At 44.8% G+C, this 25,885-nt stretch overlaps 1 protein-coding gene across 2 annotated transcripts in view; it reads right to left on the bottom strand.

The window, feature by feature from the left end:
• Positions 1-25,885, bottom strand: part of Sesn1 (sestrin 1) — a 96,109-nt gene that overhangs the window by 20,064 nt on the left and 50,160 nt on the right. Inside the window, exon 1 of one of the 2 annotated variants that reach the window (XM_076552392.1) lies at positions 2,529-2,689. The exons of the other annotated variant lie outside the window; for it this stretch is intronic. Coding sequence (XP_076408507.1) covers positions 2,529-2,630 — 102 coding nt within the window. The 5' untranslated portion in view covers positions 2,631-2,689. Of the gene's footprint in view, positions 1-2,528; positions 2,690-25,885 lie in introns of those variants that run through there. 2 annotated transcript variants of the gene reach the window in all.

Consider the following 25,885-nt stretch of genomic DNA (forward strand, 5'->3'; position numbering starts at 1 on the left):
AAAGTATGATATTACAATCTAGAAAATGTACGTGTCTTTTTTAATCCTCATGAAAAAGAAGTCAGTGTCTTTATTGCTTTATCAGCCTGAGAGGCTAAGTCAAACCGAATGCATTTTTCTAACTTCCTAGGTGGATTGCTCCAATTATTTCTCCCTCTGTAGTTGTGAGAACTCACTTAGACTCTGAGCAAATCTTACAATCCAGATCCTAGGAGGTCGAACTGCCAAGAACAAATGGCCATGTGGAAAAGCAGTTGCAGATGTTAATCAGGATAAACTTCACAGGTTCTCTGTGAAGGCGTGGCTGGAAAAGCTGACATGAGAAAAACCATTTCCCACCCCTCAACAATGCTAATGACCGTCTCTGAAAGAGATGAGCACAGCCTCCGCCATTACAGCCCAGCCTGTTTCCTCATCAGTGTATGATGCTAACAATTCATTTTCAGAACACGGACATTCTCAGTGGCTGCTGACAGTACGTCCTGTACCACTGTATGAACAGTGCTTGTGTACAGCACTTTTCTTATCACATGCTTCACTCAGCTACAGACTGTGTACAGACCTACTTCAGTCTCCTTAAGAATGAATGATTGGCCACAAATGTGAAGCCAAAGAAGTGGTTCACTTATGAAGCATCAATCTACCTCCTTGAAAAGTTAGGTAAGAAAAGTATATTATTTGAAGCATTTTTGTCCACTTGATGCACTAAAAAAATCTAGATATTTTAGCATATGAATTATAATCACAACACTGATGTCAATCTTGTTTTTTTTTTTAAAGTTCTACAAGTAGAAATGGTATTTCAACAAGGCAAAGAAAGCAAAAAGTTCTATAAAAAGTTAAAGTCTTAATCCCACTCTCCCTTCTCTGGGAGAATCCTTGTCTACATAGCATAATGTGGACTTTTTACTATCAGTGGAAACGAGCAGAGCTGGAAGTGTTCATGATTTCTTGAGCTACAGCAAAATGTACTCTATTTCTTCTGATTGTCATTAACACTGCTATGCTATTTAAAAACACGGGAAGTTAGGGACCTCTTTGTGTGTGTGTGTTCCATGAACCATGGTTTAGAAAAAGAAAAACTTCCTGACTTCAAAGTATTTATTACATTTGGGTTGGGGATGTGGCTGGCGGTACAGAATTTGCCTAGCATGTACAGGGGCCTGGGCTGGATGGAGGGGAGGAGGGGAGGGGAGGGGAAGGAGGAGGAGGGGAAGAGGAGGAGGAAGAGACAACTTTTGGAAGCTTGCTACTGGAGAGACTGTGCCAGCGCATTTTTGTGAAGGACTAGTTTTCCCGTGAAGCACTGCTTCCTAGTTTTTCTTACATGCTCGGCGTGTTCAAGTGAAATGCAGCCATGCAAAGCCTCCTAGCTTGTTGGATGCAACCCCACAGGCGCTGCTATAATCAATATACAAGCTGCTTCAGATCTCTGGAAACTGCGAGTCTGAGCTGAAGATTTTGCCCACAGACGCTGTCAGAAATAACAGAGCTATTCAGGCATGACCACAGGCATGACCACCGGGGTTCTTCTCTACTCAGAATGAGAGCAGATAGATCTGAGGTGGCCTGCACACAGAAACTGCACATGCTAACTCAACACTTTCATGCTGTGGCCTGTTTTTAGGAAAGCTTCCGGGGCAATGCTTTACCGGTTATTTATTTATTTATTGACGAGGAGTAGAGAACCCAGAGAGAGGCTCTGCTGAGTGCACTGCCGAGCTTTGGAAATCGGCAAGGCTGTTTTGGTAGCTGTAAACAGGCAGCAGGCAAAGCATCTACAATGTGAACAGCTAGAGAACAACACTCGGGGGTCTACACCTGTCACGGGTCGTTTAAGTTTTCAGGACTATGTGTAGTGTACCGATTCACAGACTATTAAAAATCAGACCTGTGCCATTTTAATGTGCAAAATAACAAGGAGGGTATTCACATTTAGACTCCTTGCTCTAAGACGACCCAAGAGTGATTTCAACCCCAATTTCAGTATCTCTCCCTCATCCCTTTAGAGCCAAGGCCTTGGGATGTTCAATTTTCAGGGACGGTTATATTAGCCATTTTCAAACATCATCCTATGTGCACCACTTAAAACACACAGTTCTGCAGCCGATTCGGGCACAGCAGGGATGGTTTAGGCAGGCGCAGGGCTTGGGTGCCTTTCCATCCCAGGCAGGGTCACCTCACCGACTCCCATGGGTGTCTAAGCGCACGTCGGCGAGGGAAGAAGGGGGACTGAACGATCGGTTGTGACCGGGCGCCGGGGAGGAGATCCACAGGCTGGCTGCCCTCAGCCTTCAGCCTGCTGCTGCGGACCTGTGCGCACCGGCACGGCAGACGTTATCCCGGGCCGCGGCCTCCCCGAAATGACCGGGTGGCCGGCCGGCCGGGCGGGCGCTGCAGTCCCTTCGCCCAGGCCGCGCAGCCCTGAGGGGGCGTCTGCGAGGCTGCTGGGCGAGCGTCCGCGGTGCTCGGCCCGCCCGCCCGCCCGCCCGCCGCCCGCCGCCCGCCGCCCGCCGCCCGCCCGGTACCTCGTCCTGGCCGCGGCCCCCGCCGCACTGGTGGCAGCCCAGCAGCTCCGTGACGGCCAGCGAGGCTGTGTACGCCTCGTTCGCCGCGGCGGCCAGACGCATGTCGGCGGACGGCTGCGGCCGCGCTCGCTGCAGCGCTTCAGTCGGCGCACCGCGGGGGCGGGGCGGGCGGCGCTGACAAACAAGCCGCGAGGCCCCGCCCCGCGCCCGTCACTCCACTGCCGGGCCCGGCGCCTCCGCCAATGCCGGCCCGCGGGCAGCCGTAGCCCCGCCCCTCGGCGCCCGGGGTGGGGAGCGTGCGGCCCCGGCCAGCGCAAACAAGCTGGAAGGCCAAGCTTCCTGCGGGGAGCTGGTTCTCAGCTGGAGAACCAGCTAGCTGGGTGGGACCCTGGCTGGAAGACGCAGCCTGCGTCCCGGGACTCTGGGAAAGGCGGCCTGCCCTCCGGGTCCCCGGGCACCACGGGCCGGCCATTTACCTCCAGGAAGTCAGCAATGCCCCCTAGAGCGGCCCTGGCCACACCAGGAGGAATCCGGTTTTCCTTACTTTGTACAAACTACTGAATTCCCCTCTCCTTTCAGATGCCCGAACGACGCAGAAGGGCTGCAGATCCCAGACACAGGAGACCGTGGCCTATATGCGATGTAAAATCTATTTTTGGCAAGCGAGGTAGAAACTATAAATATCACTTTCCTTGGCAGCAAGTCCCCCAATTGTCTTCTCAACTATAGTCATGGTATTACAGTTTCTAATATTCCTTCACAAGTACCCTCTGTTACAAAGAAAAATCCTCTCTGTAATCGAATAAGCACCTTGGAAAAACAGAGGTTTAGGACATAAATCACTGACACTGTTAGATCCAGAACCCAGATCTCCCCATCCTGTGCCAATACCACTTCATTTCCTTCCTTTGGTAGCTTTATTCATTGCTTAAGCGAAAAAACCTGCTGAATTGGATCTCTTTTTCTATGCCTGTGTTTTCAAAAGCTTACATGTTCAGGTTAAGAAAAGGAAAAGTTGGGGGACACAGAAGGAAATAAATGGAGCTTTAATCACTAAATACCGACACCTCTAGGTCTCCAAAATGAAAATAAGTTTCAGTGTTAGCAGTTGAGGTTACAGTGTGTCAGAGAAGACAAAATTGCGCTTTCAGCTCCTGAAGGTTCTTTCTTTGAAAGCCACAGGTTAAAAATGGTTACTTTTTATTTTTCTCCTCCAGGCAAAATCCTTGTTACGTTTTCTTATAAAGCACCCCAAATTGTTTCTTTTTTAACAAGAGAAGCAAGCCGCTTTGGGTTAATGTTAATAGAAGAAAGGCGACAGAAGTCTTAAGTGCTTTTCCACCGAAGAGCCACGAAAATAAAAGGTACAACCAAATCTCCACTCAGCCAAAACCAAGCAATCCAAATCCATGATGTCATGCATCCGAAGCAGTAGCTACCTTGCTCTCAGATAAACCGGCAGTACATGAGTAACTTGGAGAAATAAACGTACTTGATATGCGGGGCTGAAATTTATAAAAGCTAGTTTACAAATGAGCAGAGAACATGAAAACTGATGCCTCTGGAATTGTTGGGCTGTGATTTTATTTTCTGAAGTTATAGTTTATTGTATTAAAATGTTCTCCATTGCAAAAATAGTGAATGCCTACCTTTCTATTCACAAGACACAAAGGAAAAGCATGAATCCAGCTGACTCCGAGATGGTTTAAAATAATTAAACGTCACATTAAAGCTTTATATTGCATATATAGTGTCTAACATTTAGAGCTGGATAAGTATTTATTGAAGAAACAGTTCAGATATACCTAACTAAATTAGGAGCTCCAAATAGAATTTTTTTTTCCAGAAAGTTTTACTAATTTAATGCTATCTTGCATGAAAAGAAAAATAAATTTAACTACATTCTAATTCACTAGTTTACTGAGAACCTTCAAGCTATTAAATGTCCAAGATTCTTCATGGTCTCTATAAAGACTGACCTAAATACTTCCAGAGTCCTAACTTCTGCTCTCTTGCATAGACAGTACTATGGATCAGCCATTTTATTGTCTATTAAAAAAACATTAAAAAGCACTGCTCTAAATAAGCCTACAGTGACTGTGAGTTCCAACAAATGTACTGTCTTGCAAATACTGAGTGGCTTTCACTTCTGGGAATGTTTTATTAGAAAGTTTGTGTTTACCTAAGAATTTCATTTCTGAGTAACCAGATGTCCCACCGAAGGTGTCCAGTGCTAGACACACTGAGCATGTCCTAAACACCGAATGCAAAGACAAACATCCTGAGCCCAGAGCAGGCCTGGAAAGGACAGCAACTTCCATATTCACTAAGAGGCATCAGCAGAGGCCAGGAGCTATTTTATAAAGCCATTTCACGCCAACATTTCGTTCCTTTTAGGGAGAATCCTGGCATCTGATCAAAGAGTAGACATTTTCTTTCCTCTAAAAATGTTTTTGGCCAAATCACGAGCTGTGTTAAAGTGAGGTTCATTTTCTCTGCATGGGTCCTCAGCAGGATGCCCCAAGCCTCACCTCTTCCAATGCAATTGTGAAAAGCACAGGGACAGCACCTGACTTGGTCCTGGCTTTGAACTATGAAATACTCAGAGTCCAGGCAAGGAGTGGTGGGTCAAAATAAGCTTTCCGAAGGAAGAAACACCTTAGGTGGAACTGAGAGGATCAGCAGAGAGTCTTGGCAAGAAAATTCAGGGGAGATTTTGGGAGCATGGAGGCAGTCCTTAGCCCAGACCCAGCATAAGCAAAGGCTACACGGGAGAGTGTGGTCTGGAAAGGGAAGCCACATGAAGGGAACTGACTGGTCTGGAGCGGAGGGGAAGCAGAGTACTAGGAGGCAAATGTAGGCAATTTTGGGTGCTGTATTCAGCTTTCATTAAGGAATGTGAGTTTCGTTCTCAAGGGCACATGGAGTCATTGAATAATTTAAACAAAAGGGTAACATTCTATCTGCATTTAGGTAAGGTTTAGAAAAAAATATACTGGAAGAGGCAAAATGGGAGCGGAGAGGTGTCAGAGGAGTGGCTGAGGCCCCCGGTGAGGTCAGAGGGTGTGGAGGTGAAGGTGGGTTTCTAGGAAGGCTGTGAGCGCCAAGAGGGAGGCAATGGCGTCTCGCTGTAATCTAGCTCTTGGAATCTAGGAGCTAATTCTCAAATTATTTGCTCTCCTGCTTCAGGGTCTTCACTGAACTCCTTAGGTCTTTAAAAATTATAATCAATTCATATGATGGAATAGCTATGGTCTAGGAGAAAGAATAGTTATTCATATAATTCAATAAAATGACCAATGGTGACCATGCTTCATAAACCACATGCTTGATGTTGCGAACCAAGAGTTTAGTGAGATTTGCACACGTATTCACTGGAGTCCCATTGTGTTACTAATCGGTTAAGAATATAGCAATGGCTTCCGTCATCTTTAAACCAAAGAGGCTCTTGAAGAGGGAGTGGCATCCGACAGATTTATGAAGTTCAAAACTCCCCCGCCATCATTACGACACTTCACTTAGCGTACGCGCTGGTCTATAAGATTGCGGGTCTCACTAATTCTGTGCCCTCTGACTTGTGTCTTCTGTTTTACAGAGCGCTGACCTGCTAAGCATGCTTCCTTTTCAACCTCAGGCTTTGGAACATTAACATCCTTTCAGCACTGAAGTCAGTTTCAATTATTCTTACTTGCTCCGTACTTTTCCACTTCTTCAGCTGGGTTTTCATGATTATATGACTTTAAAGCTGCAAGTCTGCTGACCAATCTTTGTTTTCCCCTCTTACTTAAGGCTGCTTCTTTTACAGATGTCAAATGTTTCAAATCCCTGCACAAAGTATTTAAAAATGTGGGCTGTTAGCCATACTGGTAAATAAATAGTATTCTAAAAAGCCTTTGTGGTTTTAAATGAAATAGTCAAATTCAGTATGTTAAAATAGATGTTTGGGTTTCCCAGGCTGATGATAAAAAAAGACCAGTAACTTATCAACTTCTATGCTCAGATAATAAGCATGGACATGCATAAAGCAGTTTCCATTCCCCTATTGTTCAAAGTTGGGAACAGAAACTCAATGAACCCTGAGTGACTTGCCCAAGGTCATAAAGTAGTAAAATGCAATCTGGAATTAGAACGCATTTCTTTCTGATTAAACCAACAAATACCCCACGCGCCCCAAACAGCAGTCACTATAGGAAGCTTTTTTTTTTTCTTTTCTCAAGACAGGGTACTCACTCTGTAGACCAGGCTGGCCTCGAATTCACAGAGATCCGCCTGCCTCTGCCTCCCGAGTGCTGGGATTAAAGGCGTGCGCCACCTCCGCCCGGCCTGAAGCTGTTTCTTTTAATGAATATAAAGTTGACATTTTGCTGTCGCAGTAGCTTAAGTTCTTGATGCCAGGGCAAGGAAAGAAAACAGGAAGAACTAACTTTGCTCTCCTTTGCTTTCACTCAGGTTGAGACCAGGAAGGTGAGGGAGGCATGGGTGACCTTGGTCTCCATCTTCGCCTCCCTCCCATCTCTGTCCCTGTCACTTCCTGTTTCTTCCCAGACCTCTATGACCTCATGCTCTCTAAATTTTCACCCCTTTGTCACTGTGCTCTACACAGTGCCGCCATCCTCTTCTAATAAGAGAAAGCTCTTAGGAACTAATCAAGCTTCTCAAACTAATCACAATACTGATTGAGTGGCGGACACATTATCCAAGTTGTCTCAATGGAATGTACAGCCATTAAAATCAGAATGCATCTCCAGGGCCTTGGTGCCCAGCCAACAGTATGTGAATTCTAAAGAGGTATTTCCATTAAAAATCCTAACTCAGTTGAGAGCTTGACAGTGAGTGTGATATTGTTTTGTTAAAGATTTGGGGACCTGGGGGCTGCCACATGTCCTCAGCGGCAGGGAAGCTCAGCTTGTTCCAGGTGGAGCTCTGTTTCCCAGTCTCTTCCCCTCTCCCTGGGAAGGCTCAGGTCCTCCCAGGCTGTTTTGACTTCCGGGCCCTGCTTCTTGTGCTAGCAAGCCAAGGTTCCAGCAGCAGCATGTATGGTCACCTGTTAAGTCAGGCAGGAACACGCACGTCAGACACCGCCTGAGCACATACCATTGTCTGACAAGGCTCACGGAACATTTTGTAACCAAGTTTGGCTTTAAATATCCTCAGGGTGGAGCGAGAGGGAGGCAGCTCTGTTGAGCCAGGCAGTTACAGAGCATCCATTCAGAATACAGCTTTCAGCAGAGAGCCACTGCTGCTCAGCATCCCTGAGTGGAAAGGAAATGGGTTTGATCTGAAATATGAGGGTCAGGAACAAGGGGAGAGTGAGTGGTGACTGGCGGCGGGTCTGGTGTGACCCCAGGATACCAGAGGCTTTAAAGGATATGCTGATACAAGTCAGAGGTAGCTAAAATACACAATAGATGACATGAGCAAGGAGGAAATATTCCCCAGACTCTGAATATATACATGTATGAATACATACGGTGTAATTTTAAAAATAGTTTTTAGGGGTTAGACTTCATTTATACCTAAATTTAAAAACTCTTTTCAAAAGAGATTAGAAGCAAATCCATTTATGTTGTCACGGATGGTTTAGCTGGTTTGGACATGGGAGGCAAGCCCTCTCCCACTGAGCCACATCCCAGCACTCAAACTAACTACCCTGAACTTATTCTGAGCCCACAGACCTGACGGAACTCAACTCTCAAGTTCCATTTCTTTTGTAGAGTAAATTCTAGACATGGTCAAAGTGCTTGGGTTAAATGCATATTAATGATCATTAGCTCAATCATGAATTCTAAATATTCATGCTACTGATAATTTTGATTCTAAAAAAAATATAAGGATAAAATTTAAAAAATCAAGTTATCTTGTTTCTACTCTATTCAATGCCTCTCCCACCATACCCGACGCCTGTTGGTAAGTGGGGAACAGCGCCCCCTACCTGTGCTTTATGTGGATAGTTCGAAGAACCCCACTCAATACTCATGGTAAACTTTACTAATTTAGGAGCCTTAATCTTTGAGACTTTTCTTTCTTTATCTCCCTCTAAGGGCTATGGTTTTCCGAGAAAGTATTGAGTTGTAATTCTTAGTGTGGGCACAAGGTACAGGGATATATGTGTGACCGCCTGTGTGTCTGTAAGTCTTAAGAACAAGTTGGCAATCACTGAACTTTGCCATTTCCTTTTTATCCAAAGAGTGTGGGCAAATTCAGGGCATAGGAGTTCTACAGATGAATGTCTTGATTTTTGCTTGTTACAACCCACTTTCTTAAAATATCCTCCTAGAAGAAAGAGATAATGCTGTTTTTGTTTTTTAAATTATGCTTTTCACGTGAACTCAAATTTGAACAGAATTCAGGATTACCTCATTTGTAGCAATAGTTCCTACTTTTGTCTCCTTCTGTTTTTGCGAATCGCAAAGTACTAAAATAAACTTTTATATAGAGGATTAATTTATAATAACTTTAAGGATGTACTTTGGTGTAGGGTTATGTACAGAAGAAGCCAATGTTGTTTAACAATGTACAGAAATCTTGACATTACATAATCAGTTATATGTTATTTGGAAATATTTACTGGATGCAAACTGTATGGATTTAGTCTTTTAAATACCCAAGGTCAGGATGTAGAACTCTCCCCAGGGAAAGCAGGCAGCTTGGGGTTCTGCAGGGTGTTAAGTGGGGAGTCACTTAGTCTGTTGGTCAGTTCTGGAAACAAAGGGGGAAGGGAGGGAACAAGGAAGGGGAGGGAGGGGAGGGGGGGGAGACCTGGTAGCCTGTACGTCCCTCTATTAGCCAGCTGCAGTCCTCCCCAGCTCAAAAGGAAGAGCAAATCAACGTCACGATCTAGCCATTTTTATTTCAGCTTTGAAATTCTACACAGTTCCTGATTTTATCAAGGGCTCTGTGTTTTTGACAGACGTGATGGTGCACATCTGTAGTTCCAGAACGCAGGAGACTAGAGCAGGAGGATTGCAAGTTTGGAGGCTAGCCTCTCTGGCCAGTGAGACTATTTAAAAAACCCAAATCAACCTATGCTCTAGGCTAACTAGAAGCTGTCTCACACACACACACACACACACACACACACACACACACACACACACACACACATTATTTGGGGAGAGTTGGTGGGCATGTTATCTACCATAAGCAACACCCTCAACCCTCAATTATTTCTTGGAGTTGATTTTTCACAAGAATTTCAGAGCTATTATGAAATATTAGACACACAGTGTTCTTCAGAATACACTACGAATGTTTACCAACATTGTGCTAACTGGAGAGTCCTGTGTAAGAATTCAGGAACTGGACAAAATAGAATTTCTTCCACCATCTCTATGAGCACCTGTGTGAACATTCTTGCTGATGTATCAGAGATCAGGGTACAGATTGTTAGTACCTAGTCTTTTGGAATTTTTTGTCTGTTTTCTTTTTGGGGGGATGGAGGTGGGGGTCAGCTCTCACCTAGCCCAGGCTATCCTCAAACTGCTACGAGGCCTAGAATGCTCATGAACTTTTGATTCTCCTGTCCTTATCTCCCAAGAGCTAGTGTTCTAGTCTTAAAAAAAGTTATGCCTATCCACATCACCTTGAGTAATATCACAGTAATGGATGGGTTGTTATAGCACGTGGGCATTTTTCTTTAAAAATGTCAGGAGAGGCTCGGGCACATTCGTTTGCTTAGCGCATGTGCCTTGAAATACAGCACAGTCAGTTTTTCAATGCCGGAGAAATACACTGCATATCCCACCATGATTATTTAGTGTATACTTCAGATCTGGTGCCTCACGGCTTAATTATACAAGAACGCTCAAAGGACCTAAGTAGTTGTACAGAACTGCAACGTCTTGAGAACGCCAGGGAGGCTACTTAAGAGCTTTAGGGGCTGGGGTCAGGACTCCCTGGAAAGTGCTTGCTCGGCATGGGCAAGGTCAGCATTTTAACCCCCAGCACCACAAAAGACCCCAAGATTTCACTCAAAACCGCAGTAAATAACCTCTTCCCCACGTCTGGGCAAGAGACTAACCCAACTCAGAGGGTCACACTCAAGAAGCCATGAAGGAGGTGGGAACTTGCTGAGAGGAGAGCTCCAGTGGGGGAAGAAGGCAGGCGTGTGCATGTATGTGTACAGAAATGACTAAAACTCATCATACAAATGCATGAAACTCAAACAGTAAAAATGAGAAAATAAACAACACTAATGATCTGTGTAGACCAGTTTTCTAAATATCATAAATTTAAGAAAATTCAGGAATACTGCAACTACTATCCATAACTTAATTTCAAACTGCCTAAAACATAAATTATTCTCACTGACTTGAGAGTTAATTTATCTTTATTCCAACCTAAAGAAATCATTTGTTCATAAATGTTACAATTTTAGGCATTATTTATGAAAGGATTTTGGTAACGTTGCTTGATTAAAGAGTATAGATTTAAAATGTATTTGAATTCTGTTGTTTTCTGACTATGGCACATCTCACAATAAGTACCCTAGAATTCAGCAGGTTTGGAGGACCCAAGCCAACCTGTGGCTCTTCGGGTTACTCACCCAAGGCTTGGGTCAGGTCTTAAGGCTCAGGGTCAGCATCATGGACTTCTGCTGGCTTTCACAGTGCTGAGGAAATCTAGTTCACACTCTTATACCCATTGATGCCAAATAGGGGCTGAGAGAGAGAAGGCCCTGCCTGGGACCACAGCTGCGCAGAATGGTCCCTTAAATATAAACAATCTCACCTTCCACAGAGTGCGCATGTGGCCTGCCCTAAAGATTGTCAATCTTCCTAGTCCTTCTCAAGAAGACACGAATAAAATCAACCTCACCCTTCAGTAACAAAGTACTGGTATGCTTATTTCTATATATCCTTTATCCTAAATCACAAAAAATTTGACCTAGTAACTATTATTTTATATTTCATGATATATTTCAACTGGAAAAAAACCAAAACCCAAACCAAAAACAAACCTCTGAATTTGTTCTTACTAATAAAGGTATTACTGACATCCGGATAGTCTCTAGTATTTATAACAGGTAGGTTTTTAAAAGAATGTTTTTCCTTTCTACGCCTTAGAACTTGTTTTATGTCAGCAAATCCAAACACATTTAAGCAATTGAAATAGTATTTTCGTCAGTGCACCACAAATACACAGTCAGAACTTACAAATGTTAAGATACTGTCTGCTAACTTTATGAACTGGTGGGTTAAAAAGACAATTCTAAACTTCAAAGGCTGGGGTGCAGGGTCAGGGGAAGGAGCCCGGTAATCAAAGCCACAGATGCAGTTCAAATAGGTCACCCTCAACTTTGTAGCTTTCTCTGAGAACAAAACACAAGCCTAGCAACACGGCTCAGCCAATCACAAAGCAGACAAACAAGAGCTCAGCTGCTCCAGATACCGGGGAGGTCCAACCTCCAATCTTTTTCTTTTAAATTATATAGTGTCAGATGTCAGAGCAGAAGACAACCTAGAAAACAGAATAGACTGTCCCACCTTAGGAGTAAGTGTTAAAATCTCTTCAGCTCTCCATCAGACACATTGATAGCATACCAATAATTTACTTTATTATAGCATATATTATATACATTAAAATTGCCATTAAATTAATGCATTTTAAATAAAAATATAGAATTTGTGGGAATTCTCTTTCTTGGTATAGACTAAGAGTAAGAATCTCTATAAGAAATGATTCTTTTCTTTTTAAATTCCAAAATTCATAGGGGGAACTTGAATAAAGAAAGGCAATGGTCTCCATCCAAAAATACAAGCTCTGGGCAAAAACAACCAGCTACAAATACAACCTCCAAAACAAAGGAAGCACTGACCCTCAGCACAGTCCAGCCATCCTTCCTCTCCATTCCATCAGTAGGTAGCCTCTTTGGAGAGACTGCCCGAGGATTCTGAATTGGTTTCAAAGTGTTGCTGACGTCACTGTTGTGTATAGTTCAAACCTCGACATTTTCTTACACTGACGGGCTAATTAACAATACACACAGACTCAAACAATAGTTAACAGTTTCACTCTGCTTGTCTTGCCAGATTTAGAAACCATTCTAAAGCAATTTCCAGTATTTTCTGTGAAAATCTTCAAGGGCTACCTTCAATTTTCTCTTTAAAGTTTTATATTTTTGTATCCGTGTATGTGCATGCGTGTACATGATGTGTGTTGTGGGCACACAGGCCATGGTGGGTGTGGAGGTCAGAGACCAATTCTGTGGATTCAGTTTTCACCTGTTACCTGTTCGTGGGTGTGAGGGTGGGAGGGAATCGAACTCAGGCCACCAGGCTTGCAGTGCGCATGCCTTTACCCACGGAGCCACGTCACGGGCCTACATTTCTCTGCAAGTACTCCAGCTCCTCTGCTCGGGACGTGACGGCTGCGGATCACCTGCCGGGCGCGTGGGGACCACGGGCGCCACTCCCCACCCCCACTCCCACCCTGCCAATTGCTGGTTTTGGTTCCCTAAATTGTAATATTTTAAGTAGATCTGCTTGACTTGTTGTGATCATCCATTATTTCCTAAATTTGTCAGACATGTTAAAACACAGGTTTGCTAATAACCGTGCAGGATGCAGTTAGAAAAACAAATGCCTGTTATTTTCCTTTGATACTGTATCCTACACTCCCCCAAAGAGGGGGAAAACATAAGCACTTGGAAACACTAGATTTAGCTTTTATTTACAAGCTGACATATCTTTATGTCATCCGTCTCTCCTCAGTTGTCAGAGAAAACTAGGCCATGTTAAATTAGGAAAGACAGAACTATATCATCGGGGAAAGCGACATCTACGGGAAACTCTAGTTTTCCTTGGTTCCTAAACCTTAATAGTTTGTTTCACTGAAACATTACTAAAAGTTTCAGCAATGTGGCTCCAATTTATAACACATCAACAACTGCTGGGTAAGCATGTTTTATGGGGTAGGTCATTTGTTCCAGTTTATACACTATGAGAAGAAGAGAAATAGCTTTTCCCTTCTCTCTTCCCTTCTTTTGTCTCTTTATTTTCAGTGGTTCAGGGGGCTTGAGCCCCAGGGCTTTGGAGATGCTAGGCAAGTGCTCCTCCACTGAGCTCCGTCCCAGCCTTCGGTTTCTTCCGACGGGATCGCACTGGGTAGTTCAGCGGGCTCACACTTGCCTCCCTCTGCCTTAGGCTCGCTCTCAAGTATTAGGATTGCGGGTGTGAGCCACGGGAGGCTCCAGCAGGCCCTCCCTTCCTATTTAATGTCCTATAGAGATCCACCCACATGAAATACGTTTGCTCCTTCCAGGGGTACCTGGGCTGGGGTACAAAAGGCTGAGAGAACCCAATCTCATGCTAGGTGGGAAAGCTGACGGCCATTATAGTGGTTAGCTATGTTAGGACCAGCTTGCACTGGACTACGACTGAATATATTCTGACATTTGACTTTGAGGTAAACGGATACTGTGTCTCACGATTTCAGAGTTGATCAAACTAAGAGAACAGCTCAAACACATGTAGTCAGTACGTACCAGGTGCTGTCCGGCCCCTTCCACCTGCTTTAACCGAGTTAGCGATGACAGGAGCTCAACGCTGCCTTCATGTAGAAACGGAGTCAGAGGCTGGGAAGGTCACTAAGTACTGTGGCCCAATCTACCCAGCCAGCGTGGACCTGAATGAAGGGGAGAAACACCCGCCTCCCAGGCATGCCCTTACTGCCGAGTGCGGCTGCTCTCTTCTCACTGTTATATTGATGTGAGCGCATGTCGTCCAGGAGAGACGCGAGGGACATACACTCTTCCTCACCATCCTTTCCAGTTTTTCCCATGGTACTCTTCCTGAAGTCTCTGACAGATGGTGTCGATATTGTTCAACTACATTTTATTTACTCATTTGCACGTATGTGTGTGCACACAGGCACGTGCAGAGGTCAGAAGTCAACTTGCAGGAGTCAGTTCTCTCCTTCTGCCACACGTGGGTTGTGAGGCTGGCACTCATGTTGTCTGTCAGGTCTGGTGACAAGTGCCTGACCCACTGAGCCACCTCACCAGCCCTAGGACAGTTCTAAGGACAGGCACACCGAGAGAACACTGTTCCTGATAAAAGGGCTGGGGGATTATGTCTGTGGCCATATGCTTACCTTGCTTTGAACTAATTGCCATATATATGTAGGAATCCAAACTACATTTCCGCTGTGTTACAGGTGCTACACATAAAACCCTGGGAGAAGTCAATGGGCTTCATTCTTATAAGAATACTTAAGTGAGTACAATTATTTTAGTGTAAATAAAATGTAACATCATATAGCAAAGAAAAATAGAGATGGAGATTTAAATTAACAGATAATTATTAAAGTAATTTTTTACAGATTTAAAACATGAGAAAATACTAATTTTCTGAGTGTGTAAGCATGGCATTGCCTACTCAAGATAGTGAGATAATTCAGAGTGAGTTTTTGGTAGGATTAAACCTAGTGAGCACAAATGTACACACACACACACACACACACACACACACACACACACACACACACACACACACCACTTGATATGGTTCCCTGCATTTTTTTTTTTTTTTCCGAGACAGGGTTTCTCTGTGCAGTTTTGCACCATTCCTGGAACTCGCTTTGGAGGCCAGGCTGGCCTCGAACTCACAGAGATCTGCCTGGCTCTGCCTCTTGAGTGCTGGGACTAAAGGCGTGCGCCACCACCGCCCGGTGTTTCCCTGCACTTTTGAAGATGGTAACGTGAGAAATTACATGTTGACCCTAATTCATTTTGAAAATAATCTCAGATAGAATCTAGTCAATAAGTTTAAAATGACATAAAATAAATGCTAGAGAATCTATATACCAAAGTATATATATATTATAAACAGACAAAAACAAACAAAAACTTTGGTCTGGCTGGGCAGTGGTGGTGTACACCTTTAATTCCAGCACTCAGGAGGCAGAGGCAGGCAGATCTCTGGGTTCCAGGCTAGCCTGGGATACATAGAGAAATCCTGTCTCAAAAGAATAAACAAACAAGCAAACAACCCCCCCCCCCAACTTTGGCCTGCCTCCCCAGGAGACAACTCACTCTTACTGGATAGGAAACGTGAACAAGGGGTTAGGAGGTGGCCCAGTAGCAGAGTGCCTGCCATGCAGATGTAGGGCTTTGCATTCTGTTGTGTTTACAGATCAGCTCTAGCCATGCACTCCAGGGCAGTACCAAACTTGCTATGTATCTCAGGCTGGCCTTGAACCATGATCTTCTTATCTCAGCCTCCAAATGTGGGAATGCATACATATACCCTATCTGTCCATATGTATTCTTTATATCTTCCAAATGTAAGTAATTTACTTGATATATGTCTTGCAAATATTTTAGGATTTTTGTTCAACCTGTGGCTTATATTTTTATTTTGAAGATTATAATTTTTAATTTTGATGTAGTCTAGTGGATTAATTTTTCTTCAATATCTCATGTTTGTTGTATTGTCAGGGGTCTCCCTATACAGTCCTGGCTGGCCTGGAACTCTGTGTAGACCAGGCTGGCCTCAGAGTCCTCCCGAGTGCTTACAGGCATGTGCCACCATGTGCAGCTACTGTAATTAATCTCCTTTCAGGGCTGGCGATACAGGGCAGTGGAGGAGCACTTGCCTAGTAAGTTCGATCCTCAGAACCACCACAAAAGAACAACAGAAAAGAAAAGGGTCGCTTAAAGGCAAGTTTTTTTTTGTTTGTTTGTTTTTTTTGTTTTGTTTTTTCAGACAAGGTTTCTCTGTGTAGTTTTGGTGCCTGTCCTGGATCTTGCTCTGTAGACCAGGCTGGCCTCGAACTCACAGAGATCCTCCTGGCTCTGCCTCCAAGTGCTGGGATTAAAGGCGTGCACCACTGCTGCCTGGCAAAGGCAGGGTTTTTTTTTTTTCTTGTTGTTTTTGTAGAATTTTCAGTTTTTGCTTTTCATAGATTAAATAAACTTTATTCTGTATGAAAACCAAATAGCTAAAGTGTTTCCAAAGAATGGGCTTTGGGGCAAATGGTCTTCAGTGTGGGGGATGGGCAGCCTGCATATGAGCCTCAGGCCTACACCTTAGCCTCCGCCCTCAGTTTCTTAGCCCTCTGTACTGGATTTGGTTATCAGTGGGGAAACGTTAGCATCCAACTTTTCGTCACTAGGATGGAATACCTGATAGGCTACACACGAAGAAAAGGTTTATCTAGCTTAGAGTTTCAGAGGTTCCAAGTCCAAAATGGCACAGCACATGCTGGGCAGGAGGCAGCCTCTTGGCCTCATAACATCTTCATAGCAAGGCGGAGGCCCAGACAGAAGCCAGCAGATCACATCTCAAACCAGAATGTAGACGGAGCTGGGCGGAGGCAGGTTTGCCCTTTTTATAACAGTTCTGGGAGAGCAACCTTCCCTCGTTCCCATGCACACCCCTGATCGTCCAGGATCCTCGCACAGGACCTCACCTCGGAAGGGTCTGCAGCTCTTCCCAATACGGCCATCATTCTTAGGACCAGGTGTCCGGTCTAACTCCTGACCGACACACAAGCAGACCGACAGCATGGAAGAATGAGGGAGGGCATAGAGCTCCAATGAGTGACCGTTCTGTTTTAGGACCAGATAGGAACCTATGGATCGCAGGCACATTTGCATGTAAATTACACACTCTGGCTTTCCAATAAAATCCTTGCAGCAAAAGCCTTTCTTCCAGGGACTAGACAAGACAGATATGGGGTTGGGGATAAGAACATGCTAATATTTTTCTATGTTTACTAGCCTTGGGTCATTAAAAAAGCATCACCTAGAAGCAAGATTAGTTGATACCAGTTTTCTGTAACGTGCAGCACAGGCAAAGGGAACCACAGAGATCAAACCTAGGGCCTCACACCTACTGAGCTACATCCCTAGCCCCACACCTGGGGGCATGAAACAGTTCATAAGTACATGTCTGTGTAATGCTCGTCCTATTAGTACAGAAACCCTAACTCCTAATTAGATGGTTTTAGGAGTGAGACCTTCAGGAGATAATCAGGTCTGAGGATAGAGACCCCATGATAAGATTAATGTCCTTAGAAGAGGAAGGGACACAGCCCTTCTGGCCACATGAGGATGCCACTACAAGTTAGCAGAGCTGGAACTGAGAAGAAGGCTTTGCCAGAACTCAACCACTGCCCCCCCCCCCCCCCCCATATTTCCGGGCTCCAGAGCTGTGGAAGAACACCTGTCTTCACACCAGTCTAAAGTACTTGGTTACAGCAGCTTGAGCAATGCCAGACAATCGGACTTCCTTAGATTTCCTTCAAAAGCTTCTCACTCTCTCTGTCTCTCTCTGTCTGTGTCTGTCTCTGTCTGTCTGTCTGTCTGTCTGTCTCTCTCTCACACACACAACTTTTTTTTATAACTTTCAGGTAAGATGAACTTGTAGACCTGACAAAGAATACAGACTGGGCCATGGAAATATTGTGTACAGACAAAGAACCCTTAGCGTTCTAGTTATTTATGTAGTTATGTATTTTGGGATGTGAATGCATGTGTATGTTACACATGCATGTGTATCTGTTTGCCTGTGTGGGTGCACGTCAGGGTTCAGGAGTATGGAGGCTGAAGTTGACACCCGTCTTTAGTATGCTCCATTTTATTTGTTGATGCAGGGTCTCTTTCCAATTCAGCTAGTCTGGCTAGCCAGCTATCCCGGATTCCATCCCTGCCTTCCAAGTGCTAGGATTACAAAGTACAGCCAAGCCTGCCAGCTTTTAACAACCATTTTTTTTTTAAAGCTTCAAAACATGTGGTTATTTTTGTGTGTGTGTTCTGTGTGTGTATAGCTCATAAACTGAAAAATGAAAATCAAAACTAAAAAACCCCAAACAAACCAGTACTGGAATCACACAATGGTTTCTATAGTAACTTGAGAAGAGACACCCTTCAACTGAGTTTAAGAAGTGTACATTTGGCCTAGTGTGGTGATGCACACCTTTGATCCTAGCACTCAGGAGGCAGAGGCAGGCAAATCTCTGCGAGTCTGAGGCCAGCTTGATTTACATAGTGAATTCGAGACCAGCCAGAGCTACAAACTGAGATCCTGTCTCACAAACAGAACAAAACAAAAGTGTAAATCTGGAGTCTATTTAAAATGAACTAAATGCACTAACTTTAGATACAGATTTAGATTCTAAAATTCTTAGTCATTAAAATGCCTACCCTGCAACAGAGCCTTAGTGCATGAAGACAGGACAGGAGCCCCTCCGCACAGTGGGGTTATTTCTTATGTAATCTTCAATAGTGGGAACAGTGACTGTGGGGCCAATGCAGGAAGAGTGTGTCTCAACGTCAGAAAGGATTTCAAAGACCTGGAACAGCGATGTCTCACCTAAGACTTCCAGCCACGGATGGCCACAGACAACCACGGACACAGCTGCACACTAGGTCTCACCTAAGACTTCCAGCCACGGATGGCCAAGGACACAGCTGGCAGAGTGGAAACCAGTTTAACACAGCACTTGGTCTCCAGATTTGGTATGTTTGATACATGCTGATTATGCTACTCATAATCCTTGTGTTTTTGCTATGTTAAATCTTTGAGTGTGAGTTATTGCTTAAGATGCTTTTAATTTTCAAAATGTGACACCCTCCTCCTGCCCGCCCGAATGTACTACCTTCCCCAGTCCAGCAGGGCTTTCTACTGCTTTCCTTACTGAGACAGGAGAATATACAAGTTATCTGCTGTGTAAGTTTGCATCTGTCCGAGTTTGTCTTCTATCACCGTGATAAACATCACCGCATAAGCAACCTGAGCAGGAAGAGTTACATTTCCACATCACAATCCATCATCAGGAAAGTCAGGGCAGGAGCTCAAACGAGAACCTTGGAGTCAGAAACTGAAGCAGACCACAGAGGAATGTGCATACTGTTGCTCTCCAGAATCAGGTTCAGAACTTTCTTAGACTTCCCAGTACCACAGGCTCAGGGGTGGTTCTACCCAGTGAACTGGCCCTCCCACACCGGTCGTTAGCCAATAACTTTATACACAGACTTGCCTGCAGGCCAACTGGATGGAGGCATTGTCTCAGTGAGAGTCCCTGCTAACTGACAAGCTGAGTTTGTGTCAAGCTGACAGAAACCGCAGCAGGACATCCGGCCAAACTGTGCTCTGTGGAGCCTCCTGCCCTCTTGGTGTGGTTCTGAGATGGACTCCGTCTGACGGATGATGTACGGATGGTCTGACTGTCAGGGTAATCAAGGGCTGGAGATGCAGCTCACCAGTACAAAGCTTGTCTAAGGTGCCCAACCCTCAAAACATTAAGCACCCCCCCACCCACAAGTGACAGGTAAAAATACAACAGGCTTTTAACAGGGCCACCCCCTTTCCTAATGCTCAAGTCTCGAATTTATATGCTCATGACCTCGAATTTTCTAGTCTCCAGTCCTGCAATAACATGAGCAAGATAAGACCCCTAGCTCTGAGCCCTCAGAGCCTGACAAGAAAGCCATTGCTAGGAACTCGTCTCCCAAGAATCTGGCACAAGGAGAAGTATGACAAGAATAAGAAGAATGGATTCTGGGGAAATATCAGACACATTTTGTAGGGTTATTAATGCCCACAAAGGCATGACCAACGTTTTCTGCCCAGAGCACTAGCATTCTGCACATCACTATCACTCCTCTCTATGCATGCAGGTATACTGGGGGTAGGGTGAGGAGTTCTCCAGTACACCAGCAGTCAAGGCCTCGGAACTTCTTCCTGCCTCAAAAGGTTCTACTCCAAGTGCTCAGAATGTTTTCACCTGAAAATTTGAAATAGGTAAGACAGAGGAAGAATAAAAATACTCAATTTTTTATTGACTGTATGAAAAACAAATCACAGAGGAAATAGTATGTCTGAATCTTCAAGATGTTAAGTACTTGGAGGAACCAAAACAATTCACATTAATGAGCATGGCTCTACATAGGAACTATGGAACAAAAAGGAAATGCAGAGTTTCATGATGCACAGATTAATTTCACAGGGCGCCTTGCACAACATCTTATAACAGCCTTGTGAGACAGAGCTCATTATTCTCGTATCACTCATGAAGAAACATGTCATACAAGAGATCACAGCAGAGGTACAAACCAAAGGCAGGCTTGTTCTGATTTCAGGCCTGGTGTTACCTTTCCAGTACCAGGTTTAAAATGGAGCTCCAGGGCCCAATCCTAGGGAGCACACAATCAAGGTAACCACCATAAGTGTAACGAGGAAACACTAGGCAATGGGTAAGTGAAAGATTAACGCAGGGCTCAGAGAGGCAAGGTGCAGAGGAGAGAAGATGCTGGGTGAAGTCAAGACCAGGAAGGAGATCACTCCGGCCCATCTGGGTGCAGTGGAGACCAAGGTTAGCTGTAGGGCTCAGAACACCAGCCAAAGGAATTAGCTATGGCAGGTCGCAATGACGAAGCAGTGACTGTCCAAGGGAGACTGGCGCACATCTAAGAGAGAGTAGTGGATCTTACTGTCCCCCCTCCAGCTTCATCTCCATCCCACCGAACATAGCCCAGCCATGGACTGACACTTCCTAGATCTGTGGACAGCCTCTTCCCGCTTGACTTCAAGGCTTTTCACTGAAATACTATTCACTGCTCAACTTCAGCCTTAGTTAGAAGGCAATCCTGGGGACCCCGTGCCCCTCTTTGTGGGTTAGTTAGATCCTTCTCAAGTTCACCTGCTGCAGCACTTAACTCCGAACAATTGGACTGTCATCTGAGCCCCTTGAAACAAGGCTGGGCAGTAGCCCCCCCCCCACTGATCCCCCCCTGACCCCCTTAGCACACAGTGCGGTGCCTGTACAATCACAACAGGGGTGTAGTAGCTCACTTTCCCTAAGGTTACATGGACAGGTACGAGGACAGATAACTAAGCAAGCAAGTCAAAATAAAAAGGTAAGTAAGTAGACTAGAGGATTGCATGGAGCCTGTGCCTGGCTCCATGAGGCACATTATCCTAGAAGTTCAACTCTGAAAATGAACTGCCACAAAACTACAAATTTTTCCTTCACTATTCACTCAACATATTTCTGTTAAGTGTTCATATATTAGGGATAATTAGATGATGAAGGCATGAGAAACTCCCTTTTGAGTTGTTGGTGAAAGGAGTCCAAGAGACTACCCAAAGAATATAGACTATTGCTGTTGCCTTTGGTTGCCTCAAATCTCCATGAAGGGTCTGCACACATGTGGTGCATATAAACTCATTCAGATACACACAGACACATTAACAAAAAATGAATAAATTTTAAAAAACTGATTATCAGTCAGAAGAAAATTTATTTCACCAAAATGTTTTCCTTCTTTTTACTTTAAAACTAAAACAAATACAGACAAACGTGGCATTGTTCAAGGCAGTTTTGACAGTTTATAAAGAAGGTTATTTTCATTGCAGCTACTCCCTTGCAGCTAAAATCCAGCTCTTCATGTCATGGCATCACTATGCAGTTATCTTCCAAGCTTACGGCAGCACAGTGAAGCAGGGGGCATCAGAACCTGCAGTGAGATCTGGGTCCAACCTCAGGACACTTAAAACTGCGGTGTGCCTGAGGTGTGTGTCATCTGTACACTGAGGTGGTGGACTTAATGGGGTGGTTCTAAGAACACACAGGGTGACAGTCTGCTAGAGACAAGCAGGTTTCTATGTGACAGAGCCAGTATTTTGGCACCTTTATACTATCATATTGCCATCTACATGAGGAAAATATAATTCATAATTAAGTTAAAGACAAGCATTTGTTTAATATTGCCTCTCATATTCCAGCTGTTTCCAGGCAGCAATAAAATGACTTGCAGATGGACTTCACTGTTAATCATTTATAAAGAAGCAGAAGCAAAGTAGAATGGCTCAGAGTATTAGCATTAGAACTCAGCAGCCCAGGTCCAAGGATAAACCCAATCTCTCCTTGCCTTAATGTCTCCACCCACACAATGGGGGATGACAATACAAAGAGAGGCACAGGGTTACATAAACTACTCAGTGACTCATTAGTGCTCAGTAAATATGACCTCTGGGAAGACAAGCCTGTAACCCCAGCGTGGGACCCTGGGGGTCAGCACCCAGGTAGTCTAGCAAACTGGCAAAGTCCAAGCTCAGTTGAGAGACCCTGTCTCAAAAAACAGGGTAAAGAGCAGAGGAGTGACATCTGATGTCTAACTTGGACTTTCAAGGATACACAAGGGTAAATGCACATGTGCATACACATGGCCAAGACATACATACACACACACACACACACACACACACACACACACACACACACACACGCACGCACACACACACACATAGACAGACAGACAGACAGAGACAGAGAGAGGGAGGAGGGAGGAAGGGAGGGGGAGGGAGGGAGGGAGGCAGAGAAACTCTTGCACTAGAGTTTTCTATCACTGGCAGTCTAATATCCTAAATAATAGAGACAAAACTTCAAGTTCATTGTTTTTTTAGAGAGTGGTGGTGGCAGTGTTGAGGATCAAACCCCACACCTCATACATTCTGGGAAGCATTTTACCACCGAGCTACATACCCCAGCTCCACTTACTTTCTGAATAAGTTTCTCTTCTTTTTTTCCACCCAATTTGAACAGTCTTAGTTGTGTTGTTTTCAACGGGAATGATCCCTATAGCCTCATGTATTTGGAGATGTAGTCACTAGGGAGTGAAACTGTTTGAGAAGGCTTAGGAGGTGTGGCCTTGTTGGAGGAAGTGTGCCACTGGGTGGGCCTTTGAGGTTTGAAAAGTCCATCTCAGACTTGACCTCTCTCTTTCTCTCTCTGCCTGTTGCCTGAGTATCAGGATGTAAAGCTCTCACTTATTGCTCAGCACCATGCCTGCCTGCCCAATGCCATGCTTCCCACCATGATGATAATGAACTAACGCTGTGAGGCTGTAAACAAGCCCCAAATTAAGTGTTTCCTTTTCCATGGGCTGCCTTGGCCATGGTGCCCTTCACAACACAACTAAGACGCTGGTCTTTTCCTGTTTCCTTTCTTCTCACTCTTACTGCAGCTGCACACCTTCCTGTCACTAGCCTTCCACTGGGCTTGTTTCCATGGTGTTAGGGAGGGAAGGGCAAGCACATTCACTTGGTGATGTATCACTGCCACCGCATTCCTAACCTAGCTTCCACACTCACCTGCTCACAGATCCATTCTGCTCCTTTTCTCATTTGGTTAGTCTCACTGTGCAATCCAGGCTGCACTCACTTGCTACTCCCCACACCCCACATCTCTACTTTCCAATTTCTAGGCACATGCCACTGTGGCTGGCTCCATGGTGCACATTATCCTAGAAGTTCAACTCTGAAAATGAACTGCCTCAAAACTACAATTTTTCTTCACTATTCATGCAACATATTTCTGTTAAGTGTTCATGTATTAGGGATAATTAGATGATGAAGGCATGAGAAACTCCCTTTTGAGTTGTTGGTGAAGGGAGTCCAAGAGACTACCCAAAGAATATAGACTATTGCTGTTGCCTTTGGTTGCCTCCCAGAAGCTGAAGGTAAGCTCCTACTGCTGATGATACTGTGTACTTTGGACATAAAACTTGAAGAACTTGAGCTGGATCTGACCTGGCAGCCTCCTCCCTGTGGACTAGCTCTCATAGTACCAGAAAGCAATATACAAGCTGCCAAGGGAGGGAAGCAACCAACAATCCTACTTAGTTGTGATGTCTGTGATCTACAAGAGTAGCATGGCAAGAAATCACTCAAGACACAACAGTGGCTCTTGTGTCTTAGTGTAACCAACAACTGTCTAATTCGACGCAAGGCCTTCTTAATGGAAGGAAACAGTGCCTGATGCTGTAAACTTAGTCAACCACCTGTGACTTGTGAGGTACTACTGCTACTTTTCTAAGTCAGTAAATACTTTCCCTTATACTCACAGATAGGTGCGCGCGTGCCCGAGCATACGCCACATCCTCACCCCTCACCTACACACACAAAAGGGAAAGAAACTGCTGAGACAGACTCCACACAGCAGTTTTTTCCTATCAGCTCTGTAGTTCGGCAACTTCGATGCAGTTAAAGTCATTTTCGGCTGCTTTAGGTCGGCTTCCATTTTGCTGGAGTGAGGAAATCAGTTCAGCGGGAGAGGGAACACATGCACTTGAACTTCAGACTGTATCTTGTGTCATCTAGGATGAGACAGTGCTGCATTAGACTGTGGCTCCACGGGGGTGTGGCCCACGCGGGTGGGGTGGGGTGGTGGGGTGGGCACCAGCTGCCATGCAGGGTTTCGGTTTGTGGTAGCTTAGGTTTGGGGAAAAGTGAATGTATGAACTAGTCTGGCTGTGACAAGCGTAGTGAGCACGATGACATTATGCATTTCCCCTGAGGTTGTGGTTGTGACTCTTCACAAGAAGCCCGTGGGAACTTTCGAGCAACTCACTGAGGATGAGTACCTGGGGAAGGGTGACCACAGCGCAGCTGAGTGGTGGTCACCGTTGTTCCCAGTTGAACTATTTATTCCTCTCAGCTTTTCTGTCATTATTGTCCGTTCACTCACAGTTCTCCAACCTAATAAAAATGCTCTTAAGATAATTATTATGAAATAAGACAATCACAAATCCAGAAAAGAGGCACAGTGCCCATCCCTGTTAGCAACAGGCTTGGAGATGCTGAGGCTTTCTTTGGCCTTGGTTTAGCACCTGAGTCAAAAAAACCTACTGACTTTTCTTTGCCTTTTCCCCACAGCACCCCCTCCCCATAACACTACACACAGCGCCCCCTCCCCATAACACTCCCCACAGCGCCCCCAGACATGGTTCTGGGGATGGAGCTGAGAGTTCTCCATCCTGATCCATAGGCAGAGACACACACACACACACACACACACACACACACACACACACACACACACACACACACACTCTGGCCTTGGCAGGGGCTTTTGAAATCTCAAAACCTACCCCCAGGGACGCACTTCCTCCAACAGGACCACGCCTCCTAATCCTCTCAAGCAGTGCCACTCCCTGGTGACAAGCATTCAAATCTAGGCGCCTAAGAGGGCCCTTCTCACATCTAAGCCCTAACACAAAACCCTATCTTTCTCTCCCTGATGAGTTCAAGTCCAGAAAACAGTTCACTTCATTTATGAGTCATGCAACTTACGACTACGACACATAATATTGCTTTACTTTTTCTTACTTAAAGAACACTTTTTCCAACCAAAATTTTAGCTCAAATGTTGTCCAGCCAGGTTCTAAAAAACAAACACTCAGCCTCCCCCAAGCCTTTCCCACTGGATTTACGTAGGGCACACACACAAGGTTTGCACAGAGAACACCATCAGGCTCTAAAACCCTGACTCTCCACCATTAGCGTCTCTGCACAGGCACAGGAAAGACAACCTTAACTCACAGGGGTCTCTGAAGACTCCATGATGGTAAA

Source organism: Peromyscus maniculatus, chromosome 16 (genome assembly GCF_049852395.1).
Source record: "Peromyscus maniculatus bairdii isolate BWxNUB_F1_BW_parent chromosome 16, HU_Pman_BW_mat_3.1, whole genome shotgun sequence".
NCBI classification, from domain to species: Eukaryota; Metazoa; Chordata; class Mammalia; order Rodentia; family Cricetidae; genus Peromyscus; species Peromyscus maniculatus.